At 44.8% G+C, this 14264-nt stretch overlaps 1 protein-coding gene across 1 annotated transcript in view; it reads right to left on the bottom strand.

Moving 5' to 3' along the window:
* Window positions 1–14264, bottom strand: part of CNTLN (centlein) — a 282369-nt gene that overhangs the window by 138296 nt on the left and 129809 nt on the right. Inside the window, exon 9 of the mRNA XM_054986823.1 lies at window positions 6954–7127. Within this exon, the coding sequence (XP_054842798.1) occupies window positions 6954–7127 (174 nt within the window). The remainder of the gene's footprint in view (window positions 1–6953; window positions 7128–14264) is intronic.

The following is a 14264-nucleotide window of genomic DNA, read 5'->3' as shown; positions in this document are numbered from 1 at the left end:
GCCACACCAGTAACAACAGAGCCACCATTGCTGCCCCCAGCCGTGAACACCCTCCCAGGACATGGCACACCAGGCTGTAGCTTGCACAAGGCCCAGCCTCTCGCCACACGTGTCTGTTTTCCTTTCAGGAAGGCTACGACCTGTCAGGGAGGCCAAGGAACATAGTTGACCCAGCCCTCAGTGATCTTCCTTGACTGCTATTCGAGCCCAGCCCCAGGAGTGGCTCCCCAGGCAGCCTGCATTTCCACCTTGCTCCTGAGAAGGCAGCATGAGGAATGGATCTTGCTGCTCCAGCTGCTGCACAAACAGGCTCAGCTCCCTTCCCAAGTGAGGGGAATTGGAAACATACGTCCACGGACATATGTCCATGAAACATACGTTCACTTTGGGCAGTTCAATAAAGTCTGTGTCAAACAACTGTTTGTTTGCCTGAGAATGGCAGTAGTCCCCCCTCCCCATTTCTCCGTAGGGTTGCCCTTTCACACATCTGAGAGAATGGTCTCTGGCTCTGGGCTGGTAAGGATGAAGTGACCCCAAAGAGGCTCTGTCTCCATGCCTTTGTGTGGTTCTGCTGCCAACAGGAGCAGGGGTCTAGTGACACTTTAGAGGCCCAACCTTGTCCAGCTCCCCTCTCCACTTTCCCCCTTCAAAATCACTGCAGGTAGTGAGGTGGGAATTTATTTATTTATTATTCAATTTATAAACCGCCCATCCTCAGGGGCTCTGGGCGGTGAACAACAGTTAAAATCAATAAAAACAAGAAAACAATAATTCTAAAATCAACATACAATAAACAACAATAAAATAAATTAACCAAATACATTAAGGTGCATTGGTGGAGAGAACCCCCCATGCCAACATGGCACCGCCCCCCTCAACCACCGAACGCCTGGCGGAACAGCTCTGTCTTACAGGCCCGGCAGAACGATAATATGTCCCGCTGGGCCCGGGTTTCCATTGACAGAGCATTCCACCAGGCTGGGGCCAGGACTGAAAACACTCTGGCCCTGGTTGAAGCAAGGATGGCTTCCTTAGGGCCGGGGACTACCAGTAAATATTTATCCACTGATCGCAGCGGTCTCTGGGGAACATACAGGGAGAGGCGATCCCGAAGATATGCCGGTCCCAACCCACTCAGGGCTTTAAAGGTAAGAACCAACACCTTGAACCTGATTCGGAATTCAACCGGAAGCTAGTGCAGCTGGCACAGGACAGGTGTGATATGTGACTGGTAGGATATACCAGTCAGGACCCATGCTGCCGCATTCTGGATCAGTTGTAGTTTCCGGATCAGGATCAGGGGTAGCCCAGCGTAGAGTGAGTTACAGTAATCTAGTCTGGAGGTGACCATTGCATGGGTCACTGTAGCCAGGTCCTGGGGCATCAGGTAAGGGGCAAGTTGCCTGATCTGACGGAGATAAAAAAATGCAGACTTGGCAACCACCATGACCTGGGCCTCCATCAACAAGGAGGCATCCAGTAGCATGCCCAGACTCTTCACCACTGGGAAAGTTACCAGTGGTGTCCCATCGAGGGCAGGGAGCTGGATCCCAACATCTGGCAGCCCCCGTCCCAGCTGCAGGACCTCTGTCTTCACCGGGTTCAGTTTCAGCCTGCTGTGTTTCAACCATGCCGTCACAGCCTCCAGAGCTCTGGCCAGATTGTCCGGGGCCGTGTCTGGCCAGCCGACCATCAACAGAAAAAGCTGGGTGTCATCTGCGTATTGATGACAACCCAGCCCAAACCTCTGCACCAACGGGGCGAGGGGGCGCATGTAGATGTTAAATAACATCAGGGAGAGTATCGCCCCTTGCGGAACCCTGCACACCAAAGGGTGACGGGGCGATAGAGCTCCCCCAAGCGCCACCCTCTGTCCCCAACCCTGGAGAAAGGAGACCAGCCACTGTAAGGCTGTCCCCCTAATCCCCACGTCAGCGAGGTGGCTGACAAACAAGTCATAGTCGACCATGTCAAACGCTGCTGTGAGATCAAGTAACACAAGCAGCACCGACCCGCCTCGATCCAGATGCCTGCAAAGGTCATCCGTGAGGGCAACCAAGGCTGTCTCCATCCCATGGCCAGGACGGAAGCCGGACTGGAATGGATCCAGGACTACAGCATCATTCAGGAATTTCTGCAGTTGTACCGCCACCACCCGCTCAATCACCTTGCCCAGGAACAGGAGGTTCAACACTGGGCAGTAACTGAACGGGTTGGTGGGGTCCAAAGATGTTTTTTTCAGGAGGGGCTGCACCACCACCTCCTTTAATGCTCCAGGAAAAACCCCAGAGCTCAGGGAGATGTTGACAATGGCCTCCAAATGGTCCCGTAGCCCCTCCGAGCTGGCCTTCACCAGCCAGGATGGGCAGGGGTCCAGAGGACAGGTGGTTAACCTCATCCCCTGCAGGATCCTGTCAACTTCGTCCCAGGAGAGCAGCCCAAAATGATCTAATACAGACTCAGAAGATGGCCAAGGGGTCTCTAGTTCCCTTACTGTATCAACAGTGGATGGCAGGCCACGGCAAAGGGACAAGATTTTGCCCGCAAAATAGCTCACAAAAGCCTCACAGCCGATAGTCGAATAAAGAATTTGGCAGTCTCCCTTAGAGAGGGAGACCAAGGACCAAACTGTTTAAAATAATTGAGCCGGGCGTGAACTAGCAGACGCAATAGAAGCAGCAAAGAAATCCCTCTTTGCTGCTTTCACTGCCACCTCATAGGCTTTCATAAATGTCCTATAAGATGTTCTTGCCTCTTCATTGTGCCCCCGCCTCCACACTCACTCTAGTCGTCTCAGAGACCACTTCATCTGGCGAAGCTCCTCAGTGAACCAAGGAGCTACCCGTTTGCAGGCTCGAAGAGGGCAGCAGGGGGCAATAATGTCGATGGCTTCGGAAAGTTGGCCATGCCAATCATCCACCAGCTCATCTAACGTATTGCCAGGGGGCATCGGATCCCGCAGAGCCACCTGGAAAACAATTGGATCCATAAGTCTCCATGGGCGAGCGTAAATCCACTCACCGCCCACCCGGGAAAGGAGTGGCATGCTCAAACGAGCCTTCAGAACAAAGTGATCCGACCATGGCACTGCATCATAGGCATCCAGGACCACCATCATCCCCGCTCCAAAAATCAAATCCAGCGTGTGACAATGTGTGGGAGCCGAAACAAACTGGGAGAGTCCTAGAGCCGCCATGGAGGACACCAGGTCCATGGCCTGGATGTTGAAATCCCCGAGAACCAAAAGTCTCGGGAATTCCAAGGCCCAGCCGGCCACCACCTCCAACGGACCAGACAGGGAAGATGCAGGTGCAGTAGGCGGTCAGGACACCACGCATATTGCCAACCTCTCCTCGGCATCCAATGCTAGGCCCACACAATCAATGCCAGTAATTTTGGGGTGGGGTGGGGAGTGGTCTGAAGAATTGGGGTGTTGCCTGTGTGTGTCTTGTGGGAGGGGGCTCCATGGAAGACTCTCATTCTCTGACAGCGCTGCTGGTATCTGATAAGCCAGAAGATTGCTGCATGCAGGGGGCAAGGTTGATGCCAGGGGTGGGGCAATGCCCTGTGATCTCTGTAGCTCCTCCCCCGGTATGGCCATATCACGGTCCCTTTTGCTGTTTGCAGATGGACCTCAGGAATATTGTGCTGGAGATGGGATGATAGCCTTTGGAGCAATTTCTCTAGCTCCAGAGGCTGTCAGTCCACTTTGGGGGCCATCATCTCAGCACCAGAGCATGGCTTTCAAGGTCCACCTCACATCCTCCTCCTATCTTTTTGATGCAGTGATGTATTTCAGCGGAACCACTGCACATCAATGGGCATTCGTGCCTTCCATCATATCCAGCCTCTCCAGCCTCTCTCATTGTTTCCAATGAGCATTCTAGTAATTCATTTCAGAACTGACCCCCCATCACCACCACTTGCCTCTATGGAGCTGCCTCTCTGGGACTTGGGGGCAAGTCCTGAGTGTCAGTAGTGCAACTCTTGTCAGGTCCCACTGCCTTTCTGGGTGCCATGACCATGGGGGAACATGGTTCCCAGCTGCCTGCTCCCTAGTGGGGGGAGATGAAGGTATTGTTGGGCCACAAGGATGATGGCTTGTGCATTGGCTGCGCTGTTGCTTGCTACTTATGCATCTGCCATAAATCAATTCTGTGATTTATTATAGCTGAGGCAATCAAAACCCACTGTAGTGGAGCTGTACCATTCAAGAGGTTCTGCTGATGCAAGACCAATGTGGTAGTGAACATCTTATACAGATGCTTATATTCTTATATGCAAGGGTTATTGGAATGTCCCTGCCTTCCTAAGAATGGCCATACTGAGTAGACTCTCTTACCATCATAAGTTTAGGGCCTCTTCAGGCATTTCCAGAGTAGCATATGATCCACTTTTTCTGCTCCACTTTATCCTTACATATACCTGTAAAGTAGGTTAAGCCAAAAAGGAGTAACGGGCCTAAGATCAGATCTTGGCTGTGTGGGCTATTTGAATCCAGGTCTGATCCTTGCTTAATATTTTTACAACTATATCACACAGATTCACTCTGACTCATTACTTTTCTTGCTGTCCCATCTAACAATTGGATAGGAGCAGGGCTGGCATGCCTATTGAGGCAGGTCCGGCCCCCGCCTTGAGCGCTGAGGCACCAAAGGGGGCACCGGAAGGGGCGCCGGGGGCGAGGGCACACACCATGGACCTGGCAGTGGCAGCGCTGGCAGCTAAGCAGGAGGGATGGGAAGCCGCTTGCACGCCGCCCCAGCTGCCTGCGGGGCCTGGTCCACAGCTGCTGCCGCCTGCCAGCCCTCCCACCCTGAGCTGCCACCACCACCAACACACATCCCTTGACCGGGTGCAGTAACCGCAGGCCAGGTGCAGCAGGCATCTGGGGTGGCGTGTGGAACAACGGAGCAGGAGGGCTGGGAGGACACACATGCACTTCCCCAGCCACCCACCGCGCCCGACTGTGAGTGCGGGCAGCCTCTGTGCATTGTCCCAGCCACACCAATGGGACCAGCTTGCTGCGTGATGACGTCACACGCAGTGACGTCATCAAACAGTCCGGGGTGCACACGCACACTCTGTGCGCGCACGTAGGGGCAGCAACAGACCTGATGCTGCCCCCAGCCTCGGGCGCCAGAAACACTGGCACCGCCCCTGGATAGGAGGGAGCCACACATACGTTTTCAGACATCTAAATGTTCCTGTGGTATCATGGGAAGAAGTAATGGGAATGAAGCTCCTACGGCACTGCAAGAATAACCTATAAATGGGATCACTTGGACATACTCCACAGATTTTAAACAGCTTACTTCTAAAAGGAAGCAAGGTTGGGATTTCAGGTTTACATTAAGGTACATTTCATGACTGGAGCATTAATAATAATAATAATAATAATAATAATAATAATAATAATAATAATAATATGTTTATTGCTTTTCCGGCCGAAGCCATACGCCATACAACACCAACAAAATATGAACTGTACACTTGAACATACCCAATTCACATAGACATAACTCGTCATTATCACTTTAAACTATCTAAACTCATGAAAATCTTGTTTCTTTATCACAGTGGCTAAAAAGGAAGCCACTATAGCAGAGGTTTGATTGTCAGGAAAGTTATCAGACAATAACACTGAGATTGCCCAAGGAAGGAAGGGAAGCTTTTCTTTTAACATAATAGGAATAATAAATCTCTCTCTTTCCTTACACTGGAGCATTTATACTCTGCCTGCTTGCCAACAGTGACAACAAACGTGGCTTCAATATGACAGTATGAAATAAGAGAACAGCTATTTTGAAAAATGAATCGAAGCTGTTCTTCTTAATCTTTGCAACACTACTGAAGGATATTGAGAAACTATGTACCCAGCTTACATAGTCTCGCTCACAGAAGTATCCTCAGCAGATGTCACCAATCACTGGAGAGGAACGGGGTGACTCCTCTTCCAAGCCACAGTTCTTAAAGGAGCTTCAACTATTTCTCATTACTCTCCAGCATCATTAGAGGACTGGAAATAACAAAGCAGCAAAAGTCCTCTCCTAAACTCTCAGATGTTTTTGCTGCTATAGATGTCTGTCTAATGGTTACAACAAGCCAAGTAGATACATCCATAAGAGGTAGTTACTGAGCAACCTCAGCAACAACTGTCAAAAGTCACTCAGGTTCTGGCCTATAAAACTGTAAAAAGCTTGGACACTCCATAATTTGGAGTTCTTCTTCCTTATGACTATTGTTATTAATATACAAAACAAAAGGACTTTGACAATGCTATCCATCTACCAAGCACACAAAACAAGATGTATAGATTCATGTTCTCTGTAGCATTTCTATTGCTATAAATCTTCCATTTGACATGACATGGCCATCTTCTAGAACCAGTGACTGGCATTTGAAAGCCAAGATTATGCAGGAGGATGGCATTATTTTAATGCATTTTGTTTTATTTTGTTTCAAGACACAGCTGCAACAAATACTAATTCAAATAGATGAAATAAATAAACACAGATTTAATAATTAATTGTCGAGGAAAAAATAGCACAAGTTGAAAGAACTCCTAAATCAGCATTTTCATTTAATTACAAACTTTTAAATCTCAAACTCAATCTCCTAAATTCATCTGTTTGGAAAGAATGGGCATCTTCACAAACAGTTTCAAGTAATAAATATTCATCCTATGAATTCTATGAAGAATTGAACCTTTAAATAATTTCATTAAATTAACAATCCTTTATTCAGTGTTTAATAAGGTAAAAATTCCTACTCCCAACAGTTATTTTAACAAGTCTTTGGCAGATAATAAAAACACTTTTCGATCAAGCTTCCAGAATTATAAGTAGCATCAACAATTATTAAAACTGTTATTATCCAAGTCCCAGAGCAAAATGTCAAGCTTTGCCAACCTCATTTTGACACAAATACACAAGGCGATAAAGCTTTCCTACCCTGTATTTCTTCCCAGTTCTAACATCGATAGAATCCAAGAAATTTCTGCTGCAAAGAGTATGATCTGCTCGTGTACTATTTGCTCTTTTCAGTTTTTCTTGCAAAAGCTTTATTTCAGATTTTTGTTCTGCTATGAGATATTCTAATTCTTTTAAAGAATATCGGTGGAATTCCTGGAAAACAGAAATATAAATAGGTTGAGACAGTAGAGAGGGAACACCCCGCCCCGCAAAACCTGTGGAATGCCACATTTTTGTACATTTTAGTAACCTAAGCTTAGAGACAAGAAGCAAACTGAAAGGATAAAAATATGTTTTATAATATGAATAGTAACATATTGTGTGTGTGTGTGTGTGTGTGTGAGAGAGAGAGAGAGAGAGAGAGAGAGAGAGAGAGAGAGAGAGAGAGAGAGAGAGAGAGAGCGATTAAATTCACAAGCACAGGTATGCATATTTATGCCACAATGTGACACGGAGATGACATTAAGCATTTATTTAGACTGTGCCCTTGATGATTTAGATGGTCACCACAGACATTTTCAGCACAGACCTAAGCAGAGCTACAGGTTTCTAAGTCAATGATGATGACTTCAATCAACTTAGAAGGGTATAACTCTGCCTTGGATTGCACTACTCTCAAAGGCATAGAATGAATGTCAAACAACATGTTAATTACAAAGCTCCCTAACAGAATAATTAAACTTAAGCTTGTCATATATTATCTCTCTGGCTACCAACAGCCAATATAAATTTTAAAAATCTTAAATAGCCTCCAAAAGACACCTATACTAGGCAGATTCTTGAGGAAAAGGAAGCATGGAAGTTGAGGATTAACCACCAGGAGTATTTCTAAGTATCTTAGTTCTCCTGATAAGATAAAAAAGGCATTCCTGAGAGGCATTAAAGGTTGTGAAGGACCACAGACATTATGTAAGCAGTTGACATGGCCTCCACCATGTTTGATAGCTATTTAATAGCTATCTGTGATATAAAAATCACAAGACCTCTGGATTAAATGCAGTTTGGTTTGCAAATGGTAATTCCAGCGAGCAGTTGCCGAGTCCTGCCTGGGAGAACCAAGCATGAATAGAATGCCAAATGTAAATGCAAAGTGGCCAGCGGTGATTAGTTTACAGTCCTCTCAGCTCTGGGTGGAGCCAGAGCAAGAAAGGTCTCGCAGTGTCATCCCACTTAGCACATTCCTTTCCCCTCCTTCTGTGATAAGATCCCCAGCCCATGATTGAGGAGATGTCCATTAGCACTCACAAGTTTTATAATTCATTCCCGGGAAAAGGTACATTCCCCAACTAAATTCAGCTCCGGGGACAGCAATTTGCAAGCGTTCCTTTATCATTCAACAGGAAAGCATAGTCTTACACTTTTGTCCCACCCCAGCAGCAAGCAATCAAGGTAATCAAACCTTTGTTACTCCCAGGAACTGACCATTGGGGTCTTTGTTCCAACAGGTTGGGAAGGCTCTCCCACCTCATTCAGTGTGCACACTTATTGGATCCGAAGTATTGCTGGCTGAGGACGCTGGACGCTTCGGATCCACACTTATTGGATCCGAAGTCTCCTGGCTGAGGACGCTGGACGTTTGAAGCTATTCTCTTCCCCTGTGGACTGGACTACTCTCCAGGATAGGTAGATATACTTCCCCTACTTCCGTGTGTGTGCAGCCATTTTATTATTTACTCCTGTGCGTGCATATGTTTTTCCTCTTTAATAAAAGATTACTCTTTGAACTTAAAAGGACCAGCCTTGTCTGCTATTTTGGGGAAGGGACTCCGTAAAAATTGGTGAAAGATTCCATCGTTACCCCTGTCGCCTAGCCGTCTTCCTTGACGCTAATTCAACCCCCCCCCAATTCTCTTATTTGCAAGGAGACCAATTCAGGTAACAATTAAGGTTACAGATGTCATCACCAGTACTCCCAACTGAGCTTAGAAAACAAAAGGAAACTAGTGGAGACATTGGAATACTGGTGTTGCAAGTTCAGATGATCCACCCAGCTATCAGAGCACAGCCCACAATACTTTTTTCCAGCTGAAGCATCTGAAGCATTACCAAGGGCATCACAGTCGATTCTTACATTCTGCAAACCACAAATTAATACTAAGAAAAACACTTTTTGTGTAAAAAAAAGTCAAGGGTCTTTTGGATTAACCATATAGCTATTATTAAATATTTTCCAACAGTGCTCAGTCTCTATTACACTTGCAGATTCCAGCTCAAGTCACACAAAAACTCTCCAACTGGTATATAAATTAGGGAAGTATATCATTTTAATTCTTGGGATCAAAATAAACAAGCTCTTGGGTGATTTGTGATCAGATCATCCCACTGTCTTTATAAACTCAGTAACAGCGGTGTTCAGATTGGTTCAGGCCTTTCATCTTGCATAGTTCTGACAATGGGTGCCAAACACATACTGTTGTCAACTTTTAGAGAGAGAAAAAATAAACTGGTGGGTACTCAAGTTGGGTACTCATTTTTTACCAATTAATAGTGCCATGAAGGGATGGAAGGATTAAATTCCCCAGGCCTTCAACGATACTTGTAATCCCTCTTTACACCGTCAAAGGAGATTTCTGTCACATCTAGTCCTGAAGCCCAAACCTTTGCTAGACCCAAATCTTTCTGTTTCCCAAGGCTTTTGATCATCGGTTGTTGGGGGTTTTCCGGGCTGTCTTGCCGTGGTCTTGGCATTGTAGTTCCTGACGTTTCGCCAGCAGCTGTGGCTGGCATCTTCAGAGGTGTAGCACCAAAAGACAGAGATCTCTCAGTGTCTGACACTGAGAGATCTCTGTCTTTTGGTGCTACACCTCTGAAGATGCCAGCCACAGCTGCTGGCGAAACGTCAGGAACTACAATGCCAAGACCACGGCAAGACAGCCCGGAAAACCCCCAACAACCATCGTTCTCCGGCCGTGAAAGCCTTCGACAATACTTTTGATCATCATTTTTATAGACTGAGAAATGTTTATAACTCGTTTTAAGCTGCCTCAGGTTTTATATTGTTTTATACTTTACTGTGTTTGCTGTGTTTTATTCACTTTTATGATGTTTTATGTTTTTATAATGTCTTATTCTGTAAGCCCCTCAACCAGGTTCCCAGGAAAGGCGGCACAAAAATTTTGCAGATAAAAATAAATAGTCTGATCCTTAGCCCAGATCAGCTCTTGGTCTAACAGTAGAACTGTAACATCTGAATTTCTGAACATCTGAACAACACTATGTTATACCTGTTTAATAAAGAGTATTTTCTTATATATGTGTTACAGGGTACTCACGTTCCTTCCTTTCTCCCTCCCCCTCTAGATAATGTACCAATTAATAGTACGGATGTGTGTGTCTCACATACTCAGCAATTTTGGAATATGCAAAGTATCAAAGAGTTGCGACAGACAACATGCATTGATATAGAAGGATATAGGAAAGGGAGAAAAAAGATAATCAGTGTATTTGATAAAGATAATTTTTTAAAAAATAGACTAGACTATTTAACATGAAGAAATGTCACTACAGCAAGTGGAGTGCAGAAGCCAGAAGACATATCCAAGTCTATCTAGAACAACCCAGTTCACTGCATTTGTATGATTAAAGCATAAATGACATTAAAGAAACTGGGCAGCTGCCTATTCATTTCCTCGGCAAAGAATCTACATTGTTTTTAAGGCAACTCTTAAAGCACAAAACACACAGCAGTAATCTTCGATACACGTGTATTTCAACTAAAGTCTTAACTAGGGGTGTGTGTTTCAGGTTCTGAATTTGGGTTTTTGATTCGAATTAGACCCAATCCAGAAAGATTTGGCATTTCCAAATCTGCCTCAGCATAGCTGAAGCAGTTCAGAAACGCCAAAGCAAAGCTTACCAAAGTTCTTCAGAACGCTTCTGTTAGCTCGGCAGCACTTTCCCTTGCTGTTCCTTAAGGAACAACAAGAGAAAAAGTGCTTCCCTGGGCTTTTGCGCCGATGGAAGGGGGGAGGAGGGGGTTGGAGACGGAGTGAGTGAGAGTCAGAAGAGGGGAGGGAGGGCAATCAGGGAAGGGAGGGATGTCTCCAAAAGCAGCCAATCCCTGCAGCAGCTCTCCTTCCAGTGATTCTGTGTAAGAATAGTATCTTTTAAAAAATGCTGCAGGGATTTAAATTGGAGGATGGGGCACCTTTGGGGAGGCTATAAAAAGGCCCCCCTGAAATCCCATCTCACTGAAACTTGAGTCGTTGTGGGAGGGCAGGAAGGAATAGGTCCCCTGCAAATTTGGTGCATGTTGCTTGCAAAATGCCACCCCCAGCAACCTAGAACTCCCCCGTAATTTTGAGATTGGAAGTGAATAGGGGCACTTGGGGGGGGGGCATTACATGGCTTCTCATAGTCCAATTTTCCTGAAACTTGGGTGGTTGTGAGAGGAAGGTTAGGAGAGGATCTCCAGCAACTTTGGAATTAATAGGTAAGAAAATACCCCCCAAGGCCCCCGGATAGCCGGGAACAGTGTTTCCTATTGGAAACAATAGCCAAATCTTACCTAATAATCCCAAAGCAGTTTAAATACCCAAAGCCGAAGCAGCTTGTTACTTTGAGATTTGGGTTTACCTGAATTTTTTTCCCACTTTGGTAAAAATGAAGTGGGAAATCCAAATCTGTTCTGAGGTACACACCCCTAGTCTTAACCCTAAATCTAATCTCTGCTGCTTCAACATATTTATTTACTGGCCCACATCTAGAAAATGCATTCACCAGCAATGTGATTAAATTTTTAAAATACTAGTTACCCAGGGAGGAAGATGAGAGCTGCAAAGTGTTGGTTTGAAAGTCTGCTTTTACTTCCAGACTCCTAACATCAGAACAGGGACAGAGACTTATTTTATTCGTTTAGAACATTTCTACACTGCCTCTCCACCAAACTTTGGTTTTTCAAGGAGGCAAACCAGCTCTTGATCTCACTGGCAGCAGAGATGTGAGTAGGAAATGCCATATGAATGCTGGTTTGGGGCTCACATGCCCTTCCCCATCATGCTCAGACAGTAACAACTGCACAACTAAATTGTGCTCCCAATCTCACTTTGTGGTAGTACTTAAAGAGAAATAACAACAGCAGAACAGGGACCCAGACTTATTTTATTTATTTAGAACATTTCTACACTGCCTTTCCACCCAACTTGGGTTTTTCAAGGAGGCAAACATCAAAACATTTCGGACATCAAAACAGCATTTAAAAAACAAATATATAAAATATTTTTTAAAGTTAAATAAAACATATGAACACAAACAGAAAGAAGGGTTAATAACAAAATAAAGTATCTTCATCTACTTGTAGAAGACAATGAAGCCAGACAAATCTAGCAGATGATTTCCAAAGTTTTGGCACCACAACTGAGAAGGCCCTTTCTAAGGTTGTGTCCCCCACACCCCATATCTAGGCTCAGATGGGAGCATGTGAAGCAGGGCCTCCAAAGATAACTGGAGTGTTTGGGTAGATTCATAATGAATAACGTACTGAAACGGGAAGGAATTGGTGGAAGAAGTCTCATTGTTTAGATTAATGGACAACTCTAAGAAAGATTTATCATCTCTGTAGCATATGGCATAACTCATTATTTGAGAGTTGGTTCAATTGTGCTTAATTTCAGCTCATTTCACTACATCCCTTTTCTTGTTCTGGGTAGCTTTGACATAGTTAACTTTGATGCATTCTGCCCTGTTCTTGTAGCAGATTATAATCTGGATATTATAGGCTGCACCTGTAAAAAGAGCTTCTGCATATAATGTTCAGCATACATGTATAGACCACATAAATATGGTTTTAGTATCTACAGTTCTACACACATTGCCTTTTTTAAATGCTATATGGAATCCAAATAATTCTGACAGCAAAGGAGACAACTTCTAGCTTTCAGGTTTACCCAACCTATATACAAGTTAATTGTATTTCCCATAGTAGCTTCCAGCAACTATAATAAAAATTTCTATCAAAATATCAGGTTAGATTCAGTGATCTGTTAGTGGAGGGCTCGTCAGTCACAGATCATACATATATTCCAGTCCCCACAGCAGTCCCTTCCAACCACTGGAAAGTTTATTCCTGGGACTGTGGATTGCGTGGACTAACTGCCAAATGGGGCAGGAAGTTGCAGTGGGGAGAGCAAAAGAAGCAAAATTCCCCTCTCCTCCCTTGACAGAAGAGGATGATTTTGCCTCTTTTCCCTTTCCCTACTCCAGCCTCTGACTCGTGTAGCTATTAGTCCATGTGGGTTCTGCGACCGTGATAGTAAACTTTCTTGGGGTTGAAATGACTGCTGAGTGGAATGCAAGAAAAAACTGCAGTTCTTGCATCCACTGTAAAGACCTGATGGAAGGATGCCTTGCTACTGCTTCTTTCCCATCTCATCCAGAGGAGTTAGCCATATTAGTCTGTAGGGGCAAAACAGAAAAGAGTCCAGTAGCACCTTTAAGGCTAACCAACTTTACTGTAGCATGAGTTTTCGAGAATCACAGTTCTCTTTGTCAGATGCATGCAAATTATTGCATCTGACTAAGAGAACTGTGATTCTCGAACGCTTATGTTACAGTAAAGTTGGTTAGTCTTAAAGATACTACTGGACTCTTCTATTTTCCCATCTCAGTCTCACACATGGCAGTAGGGTGGAGGGCTCTCAAATGGCGCTTGATTCAAGTATGATGAAATCACATTTGGCTGTTTCTTCCTTTAATGGCTAGACTGATGGCACTTGGTAATAAGAATACGAGGGTTCTCAACAGGAACTGAACTTAGGCATTATGTAAGAGTTGCTTGATAGAATGGTATGGTATAGGCAGATCTTGTCAGATCTTGGAAGCTTAGCAGGGTCGATACTTGGATACAGGCCTACCAAAAAGAAGAAAAGCAATCACAAAAAGCCTCTGCTTCTCACACACAATGAAAGCCCATTGTTGGGGTCACCATAATTAGATTGCAACTTAAAGGCATATCATTGTATATATCTTGGTTGTGATCCGCCTTGAGCCTGCTGATGTGGGGAGGGCAGAATATAAATTAAATATAAATAAACAAATAAATGGCTGCTGCCTCTCTTTTCTCTGGCATTATGAATGGCAGTTGATAGGTGGGAGAATGTGGCTATCAGCCAGAGTTAGAGCTAGGTACAAAGTAAGGATGTCTGGCTGCAGTATCATTTTATAAACATTAAAGTGGCAACTGACTACCATTGTCAAATTACACAATTTACTGGTACAATCAGAGAAAAGCAATCTTTTAGATAAGAAGTAGCTGCTGTTGTACCTATCTGCTAAATTGACATGTTGTCTTCT

This window comes from Eublepharis macularius, chromosome 8 (genome assembly GCF_028583425.1).
Source record: "Eublepharis macularius isolate TG4126 chromosome 8, MPM_Emac_v1.0, whole genome shotgun sequence".
Classification (NCBI taxonomy): domain Eukaryota; kingdom Metazoa; phylum Chordata; class Lepidosauria; order Squamata; family Eublepharidae; genus Eublepharis; species Eublepharis macularius.
The sequence above is the reverse complement of the archived record's forward strand: the minus strand, read 5'-3'. Positions and strand labels throughout refer to the sequence as shown.